The sequence below is a fragment of the Typopeltis vanoorti genome, chromosome 3, assembly GCF_054136105.1.
Source record: "Typopeltis vanoorti isolate ZY-2024b chromosome 3, IOZ_Tvanoo_1.0, whole genome shotgun sequence".
Lineage (NCBI taxonomy): Eukaryota > Metazoa > Arthropoda > Arachnida > Uropygi > Thelyphonidae > Typopeltis > Typopeltis vanoorti.
The window spans coordinates 119778566-119805431 of NC_143551.1; the positions used below are offsets into that span (position 1 = coordinate 119778566).

At 35.9% G+C, this 26866-nt stretch overlaps 1 protein-coding gene across 1 annotated transcript in view; it reads left to right on the forward strand.

The window, feature by feature from the left end:
- LOC150108517 (receptor-type tyrosine-protein phosphatase mu-like) overlaps positions 1-26866 on the forward strand; it is a 1155664-nt gene that overhangs the window by 674353 nt on the left and 454445 nt on the right. Inside the window, exon 25 of the mRNA XM_090415942.1 lies at positions 26161-26350. Within this exon, the coding sequence (XP_090272068.1) occupies positions 26161-26350 (190 nt within the window). The remainder of the gene's footprint in view (positions 1-26160; positions 26351-26866) is intronic.

Consider the following 26866-nt stretch of genomic DNA (forward strand, 5'->3'; position numbering starts at 1 on the left):
AAGAAACATTGTACCACACTGCAGTGGTACAATGTTTACAGTGTTTTTTATGTTTTCCAAAACAACCCAATTTATCTCACTAGGGGGCAGGCACCTTTAGGACTCTAGGAACAATGGCAGTTGCCTTCTTCAGCCTCATTTGCTCATTATTAGTGCCTGCGTGCACATATCATAGTTTATGTTTGCAGAAGATAGCAATGTAACATTGCCAAAATATAGGAAAGTATTTCTTAAAGTTTTTTAATTAATATTTTAGTATATGTTGTCATTTTCTGAAAAAATTAAAGTCAGTGTATAGGACTATTAGGGATATCTTCAAGGAGGTGGATGAAATGAATAGTCTAGGGATAATAGTGAATAGTGACTTGAAATTTTGGGCACATTCTGCTAAAATTGTGAGGATGACATGCAGATTATGGCAATGAGGCAGAGAACACTGACATGTAGAGATGTAAGGATGGTATGATTCCATTGTACAAGGCTTTGATCAGGCTACATATGGATTGCTGTGCACAGATTTAGTAGCCCTGTTTTAAAAATGATGATGATGATGATGAGGGGGTTCAGAGATGATTGACTAAGTCAGTCTCTGGAGTAATTGGACAGATTGAGAGAATGCAAACAGCAGCACCTAGTGGACAGAAGGAGGAGGGAGGACATGATTGAGACATATAAGTTGGTAAGGAGTGATACCAGTTAATGTGGATGAGATTTTTCATAGAATATCTAGAGAGAGAGAGAGAGAGAGAGCCAGGAGGAGAACTAGTCATCCCTGGAAGCTGTATAATGAGGATATTAGCAAGGGGATGAGAGTAGATTTTTTGTATGGAGAATTTTGCATTGCGAAAGGGACAGTGAATGCATTTAAGTCAAGGCATGATGAGCTGTGTATGTAAGAGTGGATGAATGACATAAGAGTGGCAATTGATGGAGATTCCATTATTAAAAGTATAAGTGAATGAGAGTTCCAGAAGATCAAGGTTTTTCAGAAGGAATAGGAAAGATGAATGGGATATGATTTGATGCTAATGGCAACTAAGAGAACATGATTTGGTTTGACAGAAGGAGAATTTGAGGATGGATATACACAAGTTATTCAGGAGAGTGAAAGATAACAGAATGGTAGGAAAGGTTGTGAGTGTGTTGCCAAGGCATGTAATCTTTGTGTTCAGAAATACTGATATTAGCTGTCCTGACTGTTTGGCTGTAGTAGGACAGTTTAGAGCTGTGAGGGACCTGGTATACTTCAGGTAGGTCTAGGGGAAGTGGCTGGTCTTTGGTGGAGTGGATAAGGAATGCCAATTTTTTATGTGGTATGTAACAGGTAGTCAGGTCATATTTTTTTAGGATTTTTGTGAGCTTTTCAGATGTGCCCTGATATAGGGAATGGTGATAGATTTAGTGTAATCTCTGTTAAGGGGGGGGGGGATTGTGGTTAACTGGTTTTAATATTTTCTGGAGTTTTTCGGGGGGTTGTAGCCATTGGCTGTGAAGGTGTTAAGGATATGGTTAAGTTCAGTAGTTAGGTATTGTTGTCTGAACAGATTGATTTTGCCCTGTTATATACGGTTTTCATAATTCCATATTGTTGTGGGAAGAATGGTGTGATTGTTGGTGAATGTATCTACCTGTACGGGTCGGTTTTCTGTAAACAGAGAAGGCCAGGGATCCATCAGGCTGGTGTATAATCAGAGTGTCTAGAAAAGGGAGACAGTTGTTACTTTCTTTTTCCAAGGTGAACTGGATTCTGGGGTGTTGATTGTTTAGGTGTGTGTGAAGTTGTGGAGTGTGTTTAAACCATGTGCCAAAAAATGGAGAACACATCACCCACGTAGCATAGCCAAGAGTGGGTTTTTGTGGGACTGAGTTTAAGGCTTTTTCTTCAAAAGTCTCCATAAAGTAGTTTGCTAGTGGGAGGGGGTGGAGAACCCATGGCTATACCCTCAATCTGTTTGTAGAATTTTCCCTGCCAAATGAAATAGCCTGAGTTCATGGTGAACTGAAATAGGGCTGAGATAAGGAAATTTGGTTTGGATGAGATCTAAGGTATCTTTGAGTGGGACATTTGTGAATAAGGAGGAGACATCAAAACTGACCATTATTTCAGCGTGTTGGAGTGATTAGGTTCTCTATACTGGCTTTAAAGTGGGCTGAGTTTTTTATGTGTGATGGTGTGTTGCCAGTATAATGTGTGAGCACTTTGGCTAAATGTTCAGCTAATTTGTATGTGGGGAAATCAGTGCCATCCACAATGGGACTTAATCACATTCTGTTTATGGATTTTTGGTAGTCCATATATTCAAGAGGGGGGAGGGGTCTAGAGTTGAAAGGTTTTAGTTTGCTAGTCACTTCCTCAGGCCAAGAAGTAATCTTCTTAAGGAGCTTTTGGAGTGTTCTAATTTGGGAGCTGGTGGGATCATATTCAATGGGTAGGTAGAATGATCTAACAGTAAAGTTGAAAGCTTACCTGTTTAGTCCGTTTGGTTGAGAACCACAGTGGCATTTCCCTTATCTGCTTTGGATTACTATTTTGCTGTTGTTCTTTATTTCTCATAGAGCTTTTAGTTCTTCCTTGGATAGGTTGGTTTTAGGTGGTTTAGCTTTGGTAAGGACTCTGGCTACATCCAGTCTGATATTGTTAGCAATATGGGGCAGGTTGCGGATACCACGTTCTACTTGTATCATTATTTCTTCGGACGGTATTGTTTTTGGGAACTACACTGAAGTTGTGGCCACAGGCAAGTGCACTGAGAGCTTCAGGGTAATGGAAGAAAAGTTAATTAGCATGTTGAGCGGTATTTGAGGGTTGGAGGCAGAGTTCTTTTTTTAGGCCTTTAAACTTTTTTATGTGCAGACATCATATTTTTACAAATACGATTATAACTTTCCCTAACTTTGCATCATCTGCAAACAACTGCATATCACCATTTAACCCCTTTGCAATGACATTTACATACAAATTAAACAATAATGGCTTCCAAAACAGACTCTAGGACATGCTACTAGTGACTTTCCTCTTCTGAGATATCACTCGCCCATACACAACCTGCCAATCCCTATCAGCCACCAATCTCCAGTACAATGCACTAATCTACCATCCAACCCTGTCTGTTCAAATTTAATTACTAGCTTGTCATGTGGCATTCTATTAAAGGTCTTTGCAAAATCTAAATATACTATTGTATGTGCATCACCCTTGTCTAATGTATTCATCACCTTGTTATAATAAGTAAGGTGATTGCTAAAACATGATATTCCTTTAGCAAACACATGCTGTCCATCAAAGAGAATGCTGTTGCTGACTACCCAGTTCTGAATCTTAATACTCACCAGCTTCTCTGACAGCTCCACAACTCCACACAAGCAGACTAGCCTATAATTTGAAGCCTTAGTTTTATCACCCCTTTATGAAGCAGACCAATTTTTCCCTCTTCCCACTTCTTTGGAACCTAGTCCAGTCTAAGACTCATGTTAAAAGGTAAGTTAAAGCTATTGTTAACTCCCTGAAACATTCCTTCAAGACACATGGAGACATGCCATCAAGTCCCATGGGCTTATCGACATCGACGTTTACTCAATTCCTCATATACCTTCTGCTCACCCACCATCAGTGGTTTCTCTACTGTATTATGGTGGACAGGGATACACAGCGTGAGAAAGGTGGATGCTCCAAGAGGAGGTGAGAGAATGTGTAGGCAGGAAAGTAATGGGATGATCAGGGATCAAAAGGAAACAGATGGAATTGCAAAGGGTTCTAAAATGAAGAAGCAGAAAGGGAAATGGCCCCAGTCCAGCATGGAGAGATCACATCGAGTGAGTGGTATCAGTGGAACTAGCTGTAGATCCAGAAATGAGTTGTTGTGTTTGTATACCAATGCTAGAAGTATAAGAAACAAGGCGGATGAAATGGTTGCACTAATTGCGTCTGTGCACCCAGAGATTGTCGGAATAAGTGAGACATGGTTAGATGAGGATGACATCCTGACAGGAATAGAGATGGAAAGGTATGATGTGTTTCGTGAGGATAGAAGGGGTAAAAAGGGAGGGGGAGTGCTATTGATGATAGAGAAAGAGTTATGTCCATACAAGGTAGAGATGCAAGGGGGAAATGGGGCCAGTGGTTTTGAGGCAGTATGGTGTGAGATAGAGGTGAATAGAATCAAATACTTGGTGGGATGTTGTTATAGACCTGGTAATGTGGATGGTGGTGATAGTGAAATGTATAGTCAAATAAGCCAAGCAAATAAGAAAAGGGTGATCATTATGGGTGATTTTAATTATGGCAATATAGACTGGAATGAAGAGATAGCAACTGGAAGTAAAGAAAATGAATTTCTTGAGTTTTTGAGGGATAACTACCTCAGACAGTATGTAACAGAGGGCACAAGAGGATTAAGGGTCTTGGATTTGGTCATCTCATCGGAGGATGTAATTATCAATGAGGAATCAAATCATCCACCAATTGGTGAAAGTGACCATGAGGTGATGACTTGGGTGGTTGCCAGCAGTGCAAGGACCCCTGTGAAAAAAGGGTATATGTGGAACTACAAGGGGGGTGATTATGAAGAGCTCAGGAGACAGCTTGCAGGTGTAGCATGGAATGAGGAGTTAGCTGGAAAAGAGATCAATGCAGCTTGGGGGATTTTCAAAAAATATTTAGTGGATGCAATGTCTAAATGTATACCACGGGTGAGAAGGTTAAATAAGTTAGGTGTGAGATGGATGAATAAAGAGATTAAGCATGCAATACAGAGAAAAAGGGCATTGTGGAGGCAGCATAAGAGAAGTGGAAGTAACCAATTTCATGAGTTCTACAAAGACCAGGCAAGGAGAGTGACTTGGTTGGTGAGAGTAGCTAAAGAGAGGTATGAACAGCAGTTAGCTAATGAAGCTAAAAAGAATCCTAGGGAGTTCTTTCGATATGTAGCCAGCAAAAGAAAGAATGATTATGGAAGGATGACATTGATTGGAGGAAATGGTATAAAGACAGCTGTTGCAGAATGTGTGGTGGAGATACTTAATGAGCAGTTCATAAAGATCTTTCAATCTTGTGAATGTGACTTCATGGAGAGATTAAGAGCAGTTGATGATGGGGAGGAGAGACTGACTGTAAGTGAGCAAGAGGTGTTTGGGGAGTTGAGTAAACTAGATGTAAATAAGGCTGTGGGACTTGATAATATATCACCGCGTATTCTGAAGGAATGTGCCAGAGAGTTGACACCTGCCTTGACATATTTTTTTAATACGAGTCTTGCACTTGGTCAAGTCCCTAAAGAGTGGAAGGAGGGCAAGATTGTGCCACTTCATAAAGGAGGTGATCGAACTCAAGCATCAAACTATAGGCCTATCTGTGTGTCGGGTGTTGTGGTTAAGTTGTTGGAGAAGCTTGTGAGAACTAGAATCCAGAGTTGGGTTGACAACAATGGTATAATCTTTGATGGACAGCATGGATTTGCTAAAGGGAGGTCGTGTTTTAGTAATCTACTTACTTATTACAATAAAGTGACTGCTTCCTTGGACAGAGGAGAAGGATACACAGAAATATACTTGGATTTCGCAAAAGCTTTTGATAGAGTGCCTCATGATAAGTTGACAGTCAAACTAGAGCAGATGGGGTTGGATATTAGATTAGTGCATTGGATTGGAGACTGGCTATCTGATAGGTATCAACAAGTTGTGTATGGGGGTGCAATATCCAGGAAAAGGAAAGTCACTAGTGGAGTGCCTCAGGGATCTGTTTTAGGGCCATTACTATTTAACTTGTATATTAATGATATTGGCGAAGATTTGGATGGAGATATTCAGTTGTTTGCAGATGATGCAAAGTTGGGACAAACCATAAAGAGTAGTGAAGATGTTGTGGCCTTGCAAGAAGACTTTAATAAATTGAGTGATTGAGCAAGCAAATGGGGGTGTGAGTTCAATGTTGCAAAATGTAAGGTTTTAAAATTTGGAAAACAAAGATGGGATGCAGAATTTATGCTTGGTAAGAATATATTGTTGGAAGTAGAGGAAATAAGAGATCTGGGAGTGATAGTGGATAAGGATCTAAAATTTAGGGGTCACATCGCCAAAATTGTGAAGACAACACAAAGACTTCTGGGAATGATGAGGAGGACACTGACGTGTAGAAGTAGGGAGATTCTTGTTCCATTGTATAAGGCTTTGATTAGGCCACACATGGACTATTGTGCCCAGATTTGGTCACCTGGTTTTCAGAAGGATGAAGAGATGTTGGAAAGGGTCCAAAGGCGACTGACTAAGGTAGTTTCTGACCTCTGGAATGTCGAGTATGAGGAAAGATTGAAAAGATGTAATTTGCAGAGAATAGTGGAGAGAAGGAAGAGGGGAGATATGATAGAGACCTACAAGTTGGTAAGGGGTTGCTATAGGATCAATGGTGGAGAAGTTCTACAGCGAATAGTGGGAGATCAGGGTAGAACCAGATGTCATCCCTGGAAACTGTATAAAGAGGGTGTGAGTAGGGGAGTGAGAGGCAGGTTTTTTTCGTGCAGAGTTGTGAATGATTGGAATGCCTTGCCTGAGAGTGTGGTGTCTGCAAGGAGTTTGAATGTGTTTAAGACCCGGTATGATGAGATGTGTGTGAGATAAAAGGACCTCCTAGATGAGTCTTTGACTCCATGAGGTCTTGTTTAATAATAATAATAATTATGTTACATTCACAAGGATGAAATACTTTAACAAATTACTCATTTAACATCTCTGCTGTATCCTCCTCAGTGTTTATCATTCTCCCATTATCACTAACCAGCATCATCCTGTGATAATCATTCTTCCTTATACTGGCCACATAATGAAAACTCTCCCTAGGATTTCTTTCAGCCTTATTTGCTAACTTCTGCTCATACTGCACTTTTGCTACCAAGCAAGTCACTTTCCTTTCTTGCTCTTTGTTTTCCTCATGTAACCTGGTTATTGCACTCTTCCTGTGCCGCCTTTGCTCTGCTTTTTTGTGCTACCTTTTTCTTCCAGACTGCATGCTTCACCTCTTTAGTCATCCATTTTACACCTGCCTTTTTTTAAATCTCTTGACCTTTGTAATACACTGTCATTGCATGATTTGCTGCAAGCCACATCCTGAGTTTGTCATAATCATCCACCTTATAGTTCCACATATAACAAATCTCACAAAAGTCCTGATATGGCTGGCCACTATCACCCACCCACCCACCATGAAGTAATCACTTGATAGTCATTTTCACTGACTAGAGGAAGTTTTGACACTTCATTTACAATAACCTCTGATGTGATAATCAAATCCAAGACCCTCGATCCTTGTATAGCCTCTGTTACATACTGCCTAAAATAGATATTCCTCAAAAACTCAAGAAATTCATTCTCTTTGGTTCCAAATGCTGTCTCTTCATTCCAGTCTATACTACCACAATGATCACCCCTTTTCTTATTAGCCAGACCAGTTTGTCTAAAACATTTCCTTCTCACTGCCTTCCACATCACCAGGTCTATAGCAACACCCTACTAAACATTTAAACGTTTCATCCTGTCCACTTCTGCTTCACACCATACTGCTTCAAAACCACTATCAGTGTTTGCTCCTTGTATCTCCTCCCTAGATGGGCACAACTCCTCTGCCATCATCAAAAGCACTCCTTTCCCCTTTCTGCCTTGTCTGTCTTAACAAAAGATTACATATCCTACCATCTATGTTCCTCTAAGAATGTCATTCTCATTCAACTATGTTTCACTTATTCCAACAATTTTTGGGCAAATGAACTCTGCCAATGCTATAATTTCATTCCCCCTTGTTTCAAATACTTCCAGCATTTATAAACATACACACTAGCTAATTTCTGTTTCTATAACAAGCCCCCATTGACCCCAGTTCTCAGAGGGACTATGGCTTCTCCATAGTCACTCCATACTGTCTATTCCTCTCTATCATCACTGATATTACACCTATCTGCAGACCTAAATATCACTCCCCTCATACTTGACTATCTTAGTCCTTTCCTGCACACTCAAGCATCTACTCTTGAAACACTTCTCACACAGTGTCTCCCTGTCAATTATGACTCCCTTCTTTTCCCTGTATGTCTTGTGTTCCTTCCCCTTTCATCCTCTTCACTCGTGCTGTTCACAAACTCTCCTACTTCACTTTCCTGCTCTTCCACAACACCTCTGAGGCTCAGAAAGTACTAATGCTTTCTCATCCTCAGAGAAAGCATTAGACAGGACATATGCTTCCAGGAGAGGCTGGAAGCATATGTCAGTCTGAGGAGAGATATCTAATCCTGTCTGGTGATGTGTGTATTACTGATGATAATGGAAGATGAGCTGAGATCCCTTTTGCAAGAGAAAAAGCATGACTTCATTTTGGAGGCATTGAAGGAAACCAGTTTATCCATGCTCCACTGAAAGATGGTATGGAGATCAGTGTTTAAGGCACTGGTTGCAGATGATCCTTAGAGTAAGGATCATTTGCAACCAGTGCCTTAAACACTGGAAGGGATGGTTGCACACTACATGGTTTGTCAAATTAGCAGAATAAATGTAGGTGTGCCCCAAGGCACACCTACATTTATTCTGCTAATTTGACTAATTTGGTTGCAAAGTTTGAAGCAATGATGCCATCCACCATGACATGCAGTGAATGACCAGAGACAAAGTTGGATATCTGGTTACATAGGGTGGCAGGTAGACCAAAAGATGCAGTTTACAAAGCATATCTCAATCTCAAACACAATTGAAAGCTCTGGAAATGTCAAGGCTAACAATGCATATTTCTCTGAACCTTTCCATGGCACTTGTCCAGTGGTGGGTGATGTAGGCTAAGAGATCAGCTGTGGATCTTGTTCAGGCCATACTGGTGGTTGCTGATTACCTGGTGATCTTCTGGGCAGTAAAGAAGTTGACTATTATTACTTTGGAGAGGATTGAGGTGATGGCAATTGGTCAGTAGTTGAATGTTAGGCTTTTGTCTCAGGTATATGATTTCTTCCATGAAATGGGATAGGTGCCAGCTGAGTATAGAATATTAAAGAGCTGATAAAGAACAGGTGTTAGCTCTAGAGCACAATGTTTGAGTATAATAGGAGAGATGCCATTGGGATATAAGAAAAACATTAGACAACCTGAACATTACAAAGTCATCTACCTAATATTCTTCTTATGTAATTTTGCAAAAAGACCACTGGAGGCATATGGTGCTTGGTTTCTGGCATGGAAGGAGGTGATTTGCCTTTGTCATATATGCAGGCTTTAGAGATAAAAGAGTGATGGCAGGAGGTCAGCTTTTTCTTTGGTTGCTGTAACAATGGTGACATCTGGATAGGAGAGAGGGAAAGAGAGAGGGAGAGAGGTGGAAGCACTAGCAAACAGAAGTTGTGTCAAATGGCTTTTGCGAGGGATCAGAAGGCACAACTTCTGTTTGGACGAGAGGCAAGTTTTCTGCTATTGAAATTGAAATCTGCTACATGAAATTTTATTTGGATTGCTGATAGTTGTTTTACATTTATTGTGTATTCATGACTTATTTTTAATGTTGTCCTATATTAACAAAACTGGTGTCCTATGTTAACAACACCAAACAAACTATTTTATAAAAAGATGTTTTATTAACTGCTTATATTTCACTGAATTTCAAATCAGCATCATCAGAGCACAACGCAGCATGTATAAGTCCCAGCGAGTAAGTGAAACAGTACAATTGTAATGGACAATCGATCTAAAGTCCTATTTTAATATTCTGTAATGTTGTAAAAAAAAAATACAGCTATGTGGGAGTTGCTCTTAAGATAACAGTCTCCTAAATTTTGGGCAAAAAATAGAACTTTATATCTTTTTTCCATTACAATTGTATTCTTTCACTTACTCACTGTCATATATACATACTGTGTTGTGCTCTGATGATGTTCATTTAAAATTCAGCAAAATATAAGCAGTTAGTAAATCATCTTTTTATAAAATAGTTCATTTGGTGTTCTTAATACCTTTAAAAATAAGTAATGAATACCTGTCAACACCTAAGTTTATCTGTTACATTTATTGTGTGCTTCACCATAAGCTGAGTATGAAGCTGAGGTTCTTGAAGAAGAGTAGTAGTTCAAGATGTCTTCCCACTTGGCATCTTTATAGTGCCATGAGGTTGGGTGTGGTCAGAGGAATGTTGATCTGTGAGACTGAAAACTTGCACAGCATTGCCAAGAGAAGAGCTAACCTACTAGTTAAAAAAGGGATCAGTGGTTTGGAGAAAGTGGAAGGGATTATCAGGAATTCATGTAGGTAGGTGTACAATTTGCATTAGATCATTGCATATAGCAAAAACATCTGCATCATGTCTAGTTTGATTAGTAGTGTTGGAGAAGAGGAGCCAGTTGGAGTTGTGGATGTTCAGATCACCTAGGAAGATGACTTTTCTGAGTTGATGACTCAGCTCAGTCATCAATGCAGCAGATGAATTTTGCTAAGAGAGGCTAGGAAACCTTCAGCCAGAGAAGGTCAAAAGCAGGAGATTCTAAATTTGGTATTCTCTGGCAGGCATTGTCAGAATGCACAAAGGCACAAGTGTCACCTTTGTGGCAAAATGAGTTATGAAAGGTATAATTTGAGCATTGAAGGTTGATGTGGATACAATTTGGATTTCTGTTAAGAGAAGGAGGCCTCATTTGGATGTCTGTAAGTGGTGATGATCATTTATTTATCTTAGAATTTATGCCACAGATGTTTGTAATAGATATGGAAATCATTATTTTTTGGTAGGGATCCTAATATGTTTGGAGTATTGTGTTTGGTTTTATTTATTTGGCTGAATTTGTTGTCAAGGGAGTTTTATTTTGATCGCAGTGTTGCTGTCATTGTTTATCTGTTTCATTATTGGTTTATTGTTACATGAAAAGAAAGAGTGGGGGACATGCAGTGGAAAGAGACAGACTAGTGAACATGATACCTATACAGAGAGTGACCAGTCTCTTTGCCGTGGCCTTGACAGTGACTCCCTCATACGACTACTCAGACTTAGAGTATGTATCAGAGAGATTATGTACCAGTTGATCAGAAAGCTTCCTGACTTATTATTAACCAGTTCACGCCTGTATACTATCTGATTGCCATCTTACATTACCACTGTTTTAACCTCCCAAACAGCTAGGACGTCTATAGACGTCCAACTAAATCTGGATATGTTTCAGCCCACCTGTTGAAAGAACCTGGATAAGAAGTGCAATTTGACCCTCATGTTCATTAGAAGGTGTGATTAAACCCTCACGTTGAAGAGAACAGTTAATCGGTTTATCTCGCGTTCATAGCTGCCTCTCAGTTGCCTATAACAAGAAACACACATCCTTGTTCTATGCTGGTCAACTGGATTTTAGTTATATAGAATAGAGACTAAAAATAGAGAAATTATTTATAATTTTGTTTTCTCTTTTTATTGTACAATACAATTTTAATGTCTGGACAAAATAAAGATCTTGTATAATTTGTTCACTTAAAAATATTTAAGTGAACAAAGCCTTACCTTGGAGAACCAATTTAATTTTTTATTTTTTTTGTGCTAATTTTTTTTCTAATCGCTTAGTAGACAAAAGATTTTTCTTTGTTCTCGAAGAAATTAATGCATGATAATTATTTGAAATATTCTTTTAAAAAAAGAAAAGAAAACCGGCTTGCTATGTTCCAGTTTATATTATTTTTATTTTTGTACAAAACCTTCGAAATCGAAGAATACTTCACAGATTTCCTTTAGGACATGCTTGAGCAACTTTGCTCTATAGAGAATAACATGAAATTCTTTAATCATATCACTAAATTTTTTCTTCATGTTGTATAGTAATCTACTGTACTTTCACTTTCTTGGTTTCCTTGTATAATTGGTCATTACAAAATGAAATGAATAGTTATGATTTAAATTTATATTTTCTGCATAATTCAGATATTTTATTCTCCAATTTTTAAAGTAAGCGATACATTTGCTTATTTGTATCATTCAAAATATGTATATCAAAATTTCATTTCCTTTCACAATAGAATTGAACTTTATTTTGCCTCTGATAGTTTAACCCCTCCGGTGGCATTACTATCACACACCCGAAAACTGTTACGAAACATAGGTACAATTTTTATTTAATTCATTATTTTTCTCCAGTAATTGTTCCACATTACTTTAAATTTTTCGATACTGAAACTATGTGGTGATTATTTTAAATTAGCAAATTATAAATCAGACAATATACATATTATTTATGTACATTGTCTGATATTGAGAGACCCTTTACTGGGGATAGGTTACTGCATTACAATGGATAATTACCATATGTGTCCTGAACTCGCTGATTTGCTTTTACAGCATTGTACAGATAGTTATGGTACTGTAAATGCAAAAAGGCGAGATATGCCTCCAGATCTGGCTTCAGGAAAGCTATCGAAGGGGGAAATCCGAGCTTATCAGTGAGGGAAAGTCTTTGCACTACATTGGAAAGACAAAAAAGATGTTTTTCTGCTGTCTTCCCTGCACAATCCATCAACGGAATCCGTGGAGAAGCATGGTTTGAAGAAAGAAAAACCCATTGCTGTGAGTGCATACAACGACACTATGGGTGGAGTCGACGGGTGTGATCAGCAGCTATCATTCTACTCTGTAATGAGGAAACAGTATAAAAAATATTACAAAAAAGTGTTTGGACATGTATTGGATTTTGTTATTCGGAACAGTTTCTTCCTGCACAAGAAAAAATGTTTGTCTACCATAACATATCTAGAATACAGAATAGAAATTGCAAAAGCATTGCTGAATGCACATGCGCCTTCTTCAGAAGCAGAAAAACAGGAAATCCTGCCAGACATCTGAGGTTGAACACTGCTAACTCCAACCATTTTCCCAAAAATCTACCACCAACGGCTAATAAAAAAAAAAAAATGCACGCAAATGTTATGTATGTAATAAAAAAAATATCAGAAAGGAAACAAAAATCTGGTGCAAAACTGCTTTGTGTGTTTACCCTTGCTTCAAGGTGTTCCACACTGTTCAAGAATTTTAAATTCTGAACAGTATGAAATAAAAAATGTTTGTTTTCAAGGCCATCAAAACAGTCCTTTTCAGGACTACAAATATTGATAGAGGGATACCTGAATGAACTGTTTCCTTTTCATCTTGAAGGCGAATTTTTAAGTTATTTTTATGACACAGAATGATATTTTCGAAGGAATAAAATATAACAGGAACTGGAATACCAGGTAAAGTATTTCACCAAAACAATAAAAAATAATGAAATAAAATCTACCCTATATACAATGACACAAAATGATAAGCCTTTTTGTGTCATGTTTTTCGAAACGTTTTGAAACTCAGGGGCTACCTTGAGTGTCGAGTCTTCAAAATTCGAGTCATCAGAATTCAGGGGCGGAACCCCCTTTCAAGCTATCACAATTGAAGGAGAACTGGCCCACCAGACCGGAACACGGGGGATTGGGCATAGCCCCCCCCCTAGTTAATAAATGAAATATATAAATAATAACGGGAACATTTTCACCTTGCCAACACTCAACATTGGTGTGATATGGGTTCCAAATTTCTTGTTTCGGAGATATATATTACAAAGTTTTGTAATAAAAATTTCTGCTACAATGAAGTTTGACATAATCAACAATATTATGACTACCTTATTTCTGTTTCTTGTGTGGGAGAAAAACGGTAAAATGTCACTCTTATAATTATATGAGATGTTATAATGGCAAAAATAGTAAGAAAAAAGTCATTTGCACTTTCTCTTCAAAACACAAAGAAAGAATATTGTAAATTCAGCCAGTGCAAAAGAAAATACTACATATTTTTCTTCTGTTATCTGATTTTTTTTTCTTGTAGTACAAAGAAGAAATCACTGCATATAACACGGAGTCTGCAGGAGGGAAAAAATCTGGAAATTGGTTACATTATAACGAATAGAGAAATCATGTCAGAAAAATTATTCACATAAGATTCTAATCTCAGCAGACATAACATTTTCTTCTCGATTACATATCTAAAGTAACTGAACCTTTGCTACTATTTTACACTAAAATGAATGGGTATGTTCCCCAAGTGATTTACGTTTGTAATAGTTGTCTTGCGAATGATTTATGAAATAAATTATCTGAAATATTCGCAGATTGATTAGGTCTATATCCCCCCCCAAAAAAAAGAAGATTATGAAACGCGTTATGCACCTTTTCTTTGAAAATAATTCAAATCCTCTTTTTCAAGATAATTGTATGATTTAATTTCTAATTTTTGATAATAAAAGTGAAACTGATCATTATAAATTAAGCAATTATTTTGGCATAAATAATGTATAAGCATGTAAACGAAATGTCAGCATTTCTGTTGGGATATAGGTAATCAACAATCGAAAAGGAAACAAGACATTCTTGACATATTCTGCACTACAGCCTGAGGCACTTTAGTGCGACTTTAGTGTTCTTCCCTTTCTTCTCAATACCACTGAGAGTAATAAGCCTTCAACTTTTCCTCCGGCTAAGAGGATATTACCAAGTATTTATAAGAAACAAACACAAATAATACTGCTGAACTTTCTTTTGTGTGGTATGCATATAAACAATTTTGCATAGTGAAAATATAGCATATTATTTCTAAAATTTCACATAATTCAGCGGACAGTAGAACAGCTGGTTTTAGATTGCAAATAAATAGAACAGAATTAGAAGCTTCACGTTACAATCTGGTTGCCGTATATCTTTTGTCAAAATGGTAAAATGAAGTAATTGATTTTGAATAATGTCTAGAAAAGCTTTCAAACCTGTATAGAAATTTAGAGTAGTTATGCAATTCAGTTCCAGGAGAGGATAAGGAGGGGGGGGAGCATTAGAAAATCTTCAAAATGAGCAAAAATTTTGATCATTCTGTATATGATATTTTTCATTATATTTTCAACATATCTACGAGGATATGCACTAGATATTATCGTAATATGCATAATACAAATAAATCAATAAATGACGAAGGCGAAGAATCACTGCTAAAATATCATTGAATATAAATTTTTGATACCAAAAAGACACGATCAGAAACCAGGTAATGCAATTTAGCATTTTAACATTTTTTTTTTATTTTGTCTTTATGAATAACAAAAAATCGTTTCTAAAACTGAAATGTGATGATCCATATAATACTATTTGGCTAGAAACGAAAGCAAAAGGACATATTTATTTCAATAAATATTATTTAAAAATATAAATATTTGACATAATATTTTCAAAGCAAATATTTAAAAATTCTGAAATTCAAAAAAAAATTATTCAATTATTATAAGTAAAGTGAAAGAACAATCAGTGCAACTCTTCTGGTGCACTGATTTGTAGAATAAAATACACCAAATTTACTATCACTAAATAGATTCACTGCAAAAGCTGATCAGTTGTCATTTCAGGATTGATTTTTTTCGCATATGTGAAATTCGTTTCAATTTTTGGGAAGAGACACAATAAATCATTTTAGAGGTAAGAAGGGTGTCAAATAACTTAGGACAGTAAATGAAATTCTAAGCAACACCATAGACGTAAATGCAGTAGGACACAAAGGTCACTCAGCAACAGTTAATCCCCTAATAGCCGTAACGAGATTAACGGTGGAGGAAGGTAATGCCATGATAAAAGGTAGAATGCCAACGAAGTTTTGATCCATGAAAAAAGCTAGGGAGAGCTGATCATATTATCCACACCAGCCGGTTGGGAGGTTAACTGATGTACCCTCAAAATGTATGCTAGGCATGCCCTTCAAGGGTATTCCTCGCACTGCATGGAGAAGAGAGAGAGGAATGAAGGGATATATGATCATAAGTATAATAATTATAATTACGCATTTAAATTTGTGATCCAGTTTAGTGTAAATTGTATGGCTTGGAGGAAGTTAGGCCACACACCTTGAAAAGTATGCAGGCTCTATTCACTACTGATGGGATGAAGGAGCACCACAGTCACATTAAGGAGAAAGACATTTTCCCCACTAGAAGAGTAAGTTTGCACATATTCTGTAGTTCATTTGAATCCTGTTCAAAATCACCCATGCCTTACAAGGAAGATCAAGAATGGGAGTTGGTTATTAATACCTCAAAATCACATTTTTAGTCCAGGAGATCATCAGTGTTTGTATCCTACCATCTTGTCCATTCTTCTACCGAGATTAAATTATCTGGACAATTTTAAACATCACATATTAGTAGTAGCCTAGATTTGAATGAAATGATTCTCAAGTCTGGAATGTCCTCATGCATGGGGCGAAGCAGATTATTATTATTTATCTTCTTCTACTCTTATAGGAGAGGATCATCTTCAGAGATATGATGATAAGATGTTATAAGGCAGGAAGCCAGTAATTAAGTATTGATTGATCAGATTGCACCAGATATCAGCCATAGGATGTTATTAAACTGGGTGTCAGTGAACTTTGTATGTGGACTGCTGAGCCTAACAGGTGAACAATATCCACCTAAAGAAAATACCAAACCTACAGCATAAGGTGGTTGCAGAGTATCTATAAAGTTTTTGAATGATGCTATTTTGATTTTTGATTTTGCCCACTGTGTTTTCCAGGTGTTTCTTGTAGTATAGCATGTAGTATAGTGTAGCATCAAGTATTGAGATCAAGATCTGTGTTGGCCAGACTATTATTCAGGTGAAAGCAGAACTTCAGTTTTATCAACATTATGGTATAGTTTCCATTTCTTAAAATAATCCCCTAGGATTCCATATCTACTACTGGTTCTTTCTGCCAACAATATCGTCTGCTGTTGGCAAGAGGGAATGTCATCTGCATAACAGAATTTTCTGGTTTGCATATCAGGGAAATCTGTAATATAACAATTAAAAAAGGAGAGGGGCAATCGTTGATCACTGGGATAAACCATGTTTTAAAATTATGTGATACGAAAGTTATTCCTATGTTTGCTAGATTTAGAGAGACTATTCGATCACCTGGAGCTCACATAATTTATATTCATGCAAGTTTTTCCTTGATATGGAACTAACTTTGAGTGACTAAAAAAAAAGATTTAGCATCTAATATTCAGTGTTTTAGATCTTTAAAGAAGGATTTCAGCTACTCTGGATATTGAATTACTGGATATCATTTTATGTGTTTCTAAACAATTATTAACCCACTTTTATGAAAGACATTTATACAGTCTGATGCAAAAATATGAATCATTATATCGTAAGCAAAAATTTACTGCTGACAATACTCTTACTAATAAATGGGTTAATAACATTTCTGGATGCCTATTTTCTGATGCTGAGACTGGTGTGTTAGCTAAAGGCTAAGATTTTGCTGTGGTACTTAAATCCATTTCACATCTTGATTTTTTGTATAATATCGAACATGAGATGTTGGGACTTTCAAGTGAAGATGCTAATAAACTATGCTTCGCAATTGCTGCACTTTTTAGAAGCAAATTACCTCCATGTAATTTATCCACTACTGAATTCGCATGCTGCTTTCATTAAAACAAACAAAAAAAAATGTATTATCTATTTTGAAAGCAGATAAAGAAAAAGCTGTAGATGTATCCTTTTACAGGATACCTCCACCTATCAAAAAATTAATTATAACCCTACAAAAACACAGATTAAACAATTAAATAAGGCTCTTTGTTGTTAACTGGTATCAAAATGCTCTGTATAAGTTACGAGCCAGTTTTGAAAGGACTCCTCATTTATACAGTCTCCCAAAAATTCATAAAGAAGGTTGTCCATTAAGACCTATTGTGAATTGCATTGATTCTCCCTCCTATAAAATTGCTAAATTTCTTTCATGTTTATTAACTGCCCATATTGGACAATCCAGATCATTTATCAAGAATTCCATGCATTTTCTTGAAAAATTCAAGAATATTCAAATAAAAGAGTCAGATATTATTATTATTATTATTATCAACATTTGACCTCCATGGAGTCAGAGACTCATCGTAGGAGGTACTCACCATTGTATATAATGCTCATCCAACCGCGTCTTAAACTGATTCAATGTGTCCACATCCACAACACACTCAGGCAATACATTCCACTCACCAGCCATCCTCCACACAAAGAACTTGCTTCTCACTCCTTTGCTCACACTCTCCTTATACAGTTTCCAGCAATGGCCTCTTGTTCTATTCCCTTCTCCCATTCTATGAAAAATCTCTTCCATGTTTACCTGATAACAACCCCTGACCAGCTTATATGTCTCAATCATATCTCCTCCCCCTCTTCCTCCTATTCACGAGGCTCTGCAACTTACATTTTCTCAATCTGTCCTCGTATTCCACATTCCAAAGACCACTGACTACCTTTGTGAATCTTCTCTTTACCCTTTCCAACATATCCTTATCACCATGAAAACTCTGCGACCAATAATTCACAAGAGGCCCGATCTTGTGGATTATTGTGCATAGATTATCGTCATATATTATTATCATTATGGTGCATAGATTATTATCGGGCATACATTTCCATTGTATGAGGCCCGATCAAGGCCTTATACAATGGAATCATAACCTCTCTATTTCTGCATGTCAGGGTTCTCCGCATCATTGCCATTATTTGATGTGAAGTCTTCACAACCTGTGCAATGTGGCCACTGAATTTCAGGTCCTTATCCACCATCACTCCTAGATCTCTCATCTCTTCTACTTCTGTTAAAGTTTCCCTACCAAGTGTTTACTTTGCATCCCAAATCTCAAAATCTCAAATGATTGAGACACAAGTTATTGGGTGCTTTGAGATTTTCCAAAAAAAAAGGAAGTGCACTAAGGAAAGGGAATGATTTTAAGATATGGTATGATCAACAGCAAATGATTTTAAGATGGTGCAATAAACTTTGTTTGACACAAAGTGGACATCTTATGGTGAGGCTTTTGTATTTTTGAAGTGTCTAAGATTTTATTATTATTATATTTTTTTACTTTTAATTTTATTTATTTTACACAGTCTGGAAACCCTGCTCCAGTACAAATGTTGTACTTTTTTTAAGCCACTTCAAGTTTGGTCTTGCACCAAGTGATAAAATTCATCTCCCAACTAAAACATTTCTGAACATTCATGCCCATGGTGAGATGCAAACTTGCAGCCTATTGGTTTGAGAATGAATAGGCTAACCACTTAGCCAAAGTCAGCAAATGAACTAAAAACCTGTTAGATAAAAATTCAACATACCCTATACACTGCTTAATGGCAGTAGATGCTTATACTATAATATTCTTCACAAATATTTTTACAGATGGCTATTTCACTTAATCATAACACTTCATTAAAAATGGTAATAAACATTTTTATTATTTAAATATGTAATATAACTAATAATCTGCACCAAAAAGAATGAAACTATCATTTAAAAAACAAGCAAACATGCTTATTTTAATAAGTGAATAAAAAAATAGAGAAGCATCATTTGGAAATTATTACTAAACTAAACTAATCAGGATTACCGATCAAGGCAGAAAAATGTAATGTGACCAAGTAATTCAAAATGAATGGTTACTTCTTCCTTCTTATGCTATAAATGATGTTGCCATAGTGAGTAGCATGTTAAGAATAACATAGTACTCAAATTATGCAAACATTTGATGCATTAACCACCTTACCGGCCGTTGTGGATCAAATACGCATCCGCATACGCTTCGTATCCATCATATATTTCATTGTTATAACAATGGTATTACAATTTTAATAAGCACTTCGCATCCATGATAAAGTGAACGTCTATAGACGTCTTGGCCGGTAGCGTGGTTAAGAGATTAAGAGATTGTAACTTCTATGTAGTTCTTTCCTGACCCAGATAAATACACATAATAGCTACATAAAGAATAAAGATAAAATTATAGTCTTTCCTCGATTAACAATAGAGTTCTGTTCAGACGATCAGGATGTAAATTGGAAATCATTATAGGAATTTATATCATTATAAGGATATGTTAACAATTAATGTGCCTGAATGCTAAAATAGGTAAGTCTATTTTTGTTATATTTTAACTAAATTTACTCTTTGATTACCATGAAATAATACAATTTTTTCAAATTACAATATAAAATTATATTGTAAAATTATATTGTCCTGTAAACTCAAGAAAATCAACTGTAGAACCCACATTATTTCAGACATTAAATATATTGTGTTAGGGTTAGGGACCATGAGATGGCGGCACTTGTTGCACCGCCTTTCTTCGCTGCGTGCCACTTAATTAGTGATAGCCTTGGGCCAGCTATCTCTGATTGGCTGGTAGATTCGGTAGATCTGAGTAGTTTCGGTCTCCAAAAGTTTGATAGGGTTAGACACTCTCGCCTACTCCCTATAAGGGAATAAAAAGGCATTAGCTGATAGCATAGCTGATAAGAAATTATTGTATACAGTACTGTTTTGTAATAAATAATGAGAATAAATAAATAACGAAACGTGTGTACAGTGCTTCTATGTACTTACCAGTAAAATAATTGGAAACACATGGAACAAGAGTAATTCTTCAGGACTGTTTCAATAACAAATTCTTCGAACTGAGGAATTGCAACAAAGCATTCTGAGGATCATTCACTGCATGAATAACTTCTGAAAAGTTTGGCTCCTGAGCCAAATGTTTGCTTCAGAGGAGGATGAGAGCAGGAGTAGGCTTCTTTAAAAATTTGTGCATTACATCCAACTTAGTCTGCACAGTTTGCCTTTTTCTGCATAAATTGTTCTGTATAGAATGTAATTACATTCTTATATTAATCTGCCTAGATTGCTCAGTTTTTCCATGTATGGATCCCTCTTCTCAAAACAAATGGATTGCATTATTATTATTAAAGCGGCAAATGAATGCCAATTTTTTTACTGATTTTTTTTTGCGGGAGCTTGGTTTTTTTTTTTTTTTTTTTTCCTTTTGTAACTTTCTCTGTTTCTAGTTCTATAAAATCTTCATTTAAGAGCTCTTCTACCTCAGCTTCTAACAATATTTTTTTAATGCTCCCACCCACAAAAGATTATTTGCAAACCTATATTGCATTTTGTTTCATGGGGAAGGCGAAGGATATTCCCCCCCCTCTATTTTTATCAGTTTTATATATTTTTGTATTTTTTTTAATTTATTTTAACATAGTCCAGAAACCCAGCTCTAGAGACCAAACATGGAACCTTTTCAAGCCAAGATATGTTAGTCAGCTTTGACATTGTTTCTCTGTTTGCTAACTTTCCATTATCTGACACTATTAGTTGACTATATGATGATTACCCTCCTGATGTTATGAAGATTTTGAATTTGTTATACAATCAGGTATTTCAGCTGGAAAAACAAGATCTATAAACAGATTGAAAGCACAGCCATGTGTAGCCGTCTGTCTTCACCTTTGGCAAACTATGTTTTGAACCATCTGGAAGATATCTTGTTCTCATCCATCCATTCATCTCCAAATTCATTCTCTCTTTGGTTTCATTGCATCAATGATGTTTTGACTGTTTGGCCTCATTTTGAAAATGAACTAACCATTTTTCCACATTTGATCAATAGCCTTCATCCACACATTCAATTCACTATGGAAAAAGACAATGCTGGTTGTATACCATTCTTGGAATCTTTCTTACTTGCACAGCCTCAGGTATTTTGTCAACTAGTCTTTATCGGAAACCTACCTTTACTGGCAAATACATTCATCAAAGTCTGCTCATCACATCTGTCAAAAAATTGTGTTATCAATTCATTAATTAATAGAATACATAATATGCACTCCTCTCCCTGAACTACTCACTATCAAAACTTTAATGAAATTGAATGGTTATAACTTCTGTGAGAAGAGGATATACGTGGACCTAGGTAATAAGTAAAAGGAGGAATGATCACAGAAGAATAACCTTAAAGAATACTAATTGTAGAAAAGTGTCAGATACATAAGAAATAGCTGGGTTATTAAATGTTCACTTTAATAAGGCATGTGCTCTGAGTAGATCCATATGGATACTTGGTAGGAACTGGACAAAAGAATTGGGGCATTAGAACTGTTACAACAGCTTGACTCAGATGCAACAGTTGGATTGGATTGAATACCAGCATAGCTGTTGACCTAGTTGCTCAATTTGATTCTCAGCAAATGCAAAATTCCTAATGAGCAGAAGGTAATTAAGATAATTCAATTAAACTTTGGGCCTACTCATGGTAATAATATACTATAGGTTTACAACCTTTTGTTGATTGGAGTACATAAAAAAAAAAGAATAAACTATGAATAAATAAATAAAAGAATAAATAAAATAATCAGTTGCATAAAGAGTATAAAGAACAAGGCAGGATGATGACTCGATTAGTAAGGAGTATGTGGAGTATGAGCAAAAATTGGCAAATCAGGCCAAGAAAAACTCTGCAGAGTTTTTTAGATATGTGTCAAGTAGAAGGAAGAATGATTATGGTAAGATGATGTTAATGGATGAAAATGGTAGAATGGTAAATGCTGCAGAAGACATTGTTGAGGTATTCAGTGATCAATTTATAAGGGTGTTTCATCCTGACAAGTGTAAAATCATGAGAAACATAAGTGTAGAGGTAGGAGAGGATGGCTTAATCATAAGTGATTAGGAGGTATTTGAGGAAATAAATAACCTTTCAAATGCAATCAAATCATAACGTGTCTTAAGGGAATGTTCCAGGGAATTGGCAGTAGCATTGGGATGCCTGTCAAATAAGGTACAACATGTCTTACAACAGCATAGGTTCCAAGGGAGTGGAAAGAAGGTAAAATTTTTCCATTTCATAAACACAGTGATAAGGCTATGGCCACTCTGCATATCTGAAGTTGTGGTGAAGGTACTAGAGAGATTGGTGAGAAGTAGGATAGAGAAATAGATTGATAACAGTGGTATTCTCTATGGTTATCAGCATGGGTTTGTTGAAGGGAGATCATGTTTTACTAACTTACTTATTTACTATAACAAGGTGACAATGTCTTGGATGAGGGAGATGCATATACACTGGTATGCTTAGATTTTGAAAAGCTTTTGATAGACTGCTACACAACAAGTTGTTAAATAAATTGAAATGGATGGGATCGGATAACAGACTTCTGAGTAAGATCGGTGACTGGCTGTCAGATAGGAATCAGAATGTTGTATTAGGGGATGTAGTATCCTGAAATAGGAAAGTGTGCCACAGGGGTCAGTTTTGGGTCCATTGTGGTTCAGTTTGCATATTGATGATATTGGGATGGGTTTAACTGGCGATATGTAGCTGTTTGCAGATGATGCAAAATTGGGAAGAGCAGTGCAAAGTCAAGCATATGTCATGACTTTACAGTAAGACATTAATAAATTTAACGAATGGGTAAGTAAGTGTAACTATCAGTTCAATGTTGCAAAGTGTAAGGTTTTGAAATTTGGTAAACAGTGATGAGATTTCAAGTATACACTTGGTGGGGAAACTTTAAAGGAGGTAGAAGAGATGAGAGATCTGACTGTGGTGGTGGACAAGGACCTGAAATTCAGGGACCACATTACACAAGTTGTGAAGACATCACATTGGATACTGGCAATGATGTGGATGGCCCTGATCATGCAGAAATAAAGAGGTCATGATGCCATTGCATAAAGCCTTAATCAGGCCTCATATGGATTATTATGTACAAATATGGTCACCAGGTGTTCATACCAATGACGATATGTTAAAAAGGATGAGAAGATTCACAAAGGTGGTCAGTGGTCTTTGAAATGTGGAGTACGAGGACAGATCAAGAGAATGTAAATTGCAAAGCCACATGAATAGGAGGAGGAAGGGGGGGGGGTATGATTGAGACATATAAGCTGGTCAGGAGTTGTTATCAGAGGAGTGAGGAGCAGGTTCATTACATGGAGAGTGGTTAATGAGTGGAATGCATGGCCTGAGTGTTGTGTTGTGAATGTAGACATTGAATCACATTAAGGCATGGGTGTCCAACCTTTGGCTTGCTTGGGCCACATTGAGTGAAGAGGAATTGTGTTGGGCTACATAAAATGTATAATATAGTTAATATATATAAGTAAGAAAACTTCCTTTATTTTAAAATTTTTTTTAATTTTAACATTAAAAAAATAGAGGGCACCATAAACACAAAACTAGTGAGATATTTGGCCTTGTTTACGTGAAACCAATGCATCGATGTCTTGTTCGATGGAAGTGGTTGCAATTCGTAGTGAGCTCTCAAAGTTCTTGTCAGAAATTTTAGATCTACCTTTACTCTTCATATACTTCATTCTTGAAAATAGTTGTTCACAAATGTACTTACTATCAAAAAGTGGTGATATAAATAAAGCCTGATTGCGAAGTGAAAGATTTTTTTTTTTCTGGGAAGATAGGTCTTATAAAAATCTAGCAAAGAGACACATGATCAAATTTTCTTTGAGTTGAATATCTGATTGTAACTCTATACATTCCCTTTGAAAATTCAAAGGTTATGTATTTAAGTTGACTGAAAATGGAGTCACAAATATACAAAAAAAATGATAATTTTTTTCTGAAATCTTGAAACCTATTCTCAAATTCCTGTACCAAAACAGAAAGAAAGACGGCATATTTTTTGCATCATATAATAATGTTAAAAGTTTAAGATCTTATAGGGCCGCATTTCTAACAGTCCAGGGCTGCATGCGGCATGGTTGGATCTGCTTTTTGTGTTTGTGAGAGTTTAAGGCAAAGTTGGATGAGCTTCCTATGTGATAGCATGTACCTCCCACAATGAGTCTGATTCCATGGAAGTCAGATGTTAATAATAATAATAATAATAAACCATCATTTAAATCTTCGATTATAATTCTGATGGTTTTTTTTATTTTATTGTAGGGGTATTTTTTTGTGTGTGGTCATTCTTTGTTTTTAGAACAGGTTTCCAAAGGTAATAATTTTAAATTAATTTTTTGCTCCTTTAGGCTTTTTTTTAATCAAAGAAAAGTAAGTAAATAAATAAAAAATAGAAAAATAATAAAAGTCATTCATTCATTGCTTCAAAAGCCTGATGGGAGGCCCACACTAACCATTTTTCACATAATGCTTATCATACCTATCCTTAAACTCATTCTATATATAATGTTATGCTAATATCTGCTATATATATATATATATATATATATATATATATATATATATATATATATATATATATATATATATTAATTCAATATATCTAATCTTTAAAAGGCATCTGTGGCATGACTTTATAAACAATAAATTAGACAATAACCACAGTAATTAACTTTACTGAAATGAAAGTACAAATATTTTGTACTGAAAATAACAGTACATCATCAGTATGTGGAAACAAGCAAATCAAAGAAACAGGAATACAAGGTACATACAGAATTCAGTGGTTTACCAATTAAAAACTGTTGTCGTGTGCTAGAAATTAATATTAATAAATATTATCATTAAAAACTATTTCTGATGGTTAAATAAGATAAGAATCTCTCAAACAATTGTTCTGATTCAGATTTAGCCGATGTAAAAGGGCTTCACAACTTTCTTTGAAAAGGCATTCATATTTATAATATATATATATATATATATATATATATATATTGACTCTGTACACAAGAAGTCACAAGAACTACAGCACAATAGTGCTGAATGGGGACAAATATTAATTAAAAGTATGTAGGTATATCTTAGTAAAAGGCAAAACAATCGTGGGTTGGAAATAGTTGTGGAAAGTCTCATGTGATGCAATACTAATGGTGTACTAAATACTAAAAATACTAATGGCGTTGGTGTAGGTGATGGACTTAGTGATGATGATGGAGAGTTGTGGAGTAGGTGCCCTCCCTCGATGAGTCCTTGAACTCCCTGGAGGTGCTATGTAATAATAATAATAATAATAATAATAATAAAACTGAGATATCATATAAGCACCTCTCTCTCTGTCTCTCTCTCTCTGTAGAAACACTATCATAACATACTATTCATTATAACAGGGAGAAAGAAAAATTGCATAACCAGCGTTATGCCATTCCAAAGAAAATGCACTATACCAGCAAACTATACACTATAACAAATTATTTCTGTTGTTCCTACAAAAAATTTAAAAAAATCATGAAATAAAATAAATCACATCATGCAATTTTAACTTCAGTAAGGTGATAAAATGTTTATAAATACTAACTAGATGGATGCATTTTTATATATTACATGATTTTAGAATAAAGAGTGTGTGTGTGTGTTCTTTCTGATATAGGTAAAATATCATCCTTCACTTGTATCAGAAAGTGGTAATAGAATTTGGAAGCCAACTGAATTCAGTTTTAATAACTCTACACTTCAGGCTGTTATTTCAAACTTACACCCTAGTACTGAATATTATGTTGAAGTCAGAGCTATAACAGCCTTCTCATTAGGCAAGACTGTTTCTGCAGTATACTGGACTGGTAAGTAGTTTTGACACTCTTAAGTTTCAAATAGTATAAGTTAATTCAGATACATTTTTATAATAATTCTAAACAAAGATCCTGAAAATATTTCATTTTATAAATATAAATAAGACATTTAATGAAATGATATTAAAAAGTGGTGAAAAATCCCAGCAAAGCAAAGGCAGAGAAAATGCTTAACTAATTTTTTCAGGATAATGTTGTGAAATTTCAATTTGTGAAAAAATGTATTTATGTTCATATTGTTACTGCTCCAGGTTAGAGCAGTATCATTACATTCATATTATTTCTGCTCTAACCTGGAGAATACCATAGTAACTGGATGTGAAATATTGATAATAAAGTGTATGTGTTATGAAAATTATGTGATGATCTAACTCACCATAACAAACTATCAAAGCAATATGTGAAGTTGCTAAAATATGACCTCTTTACAAACTTCTAATCTTCATAATTAATCCTACTGTTATCAACCCAGTTCATGGATCTTATCCCTTACCAACAGCTCTTTCA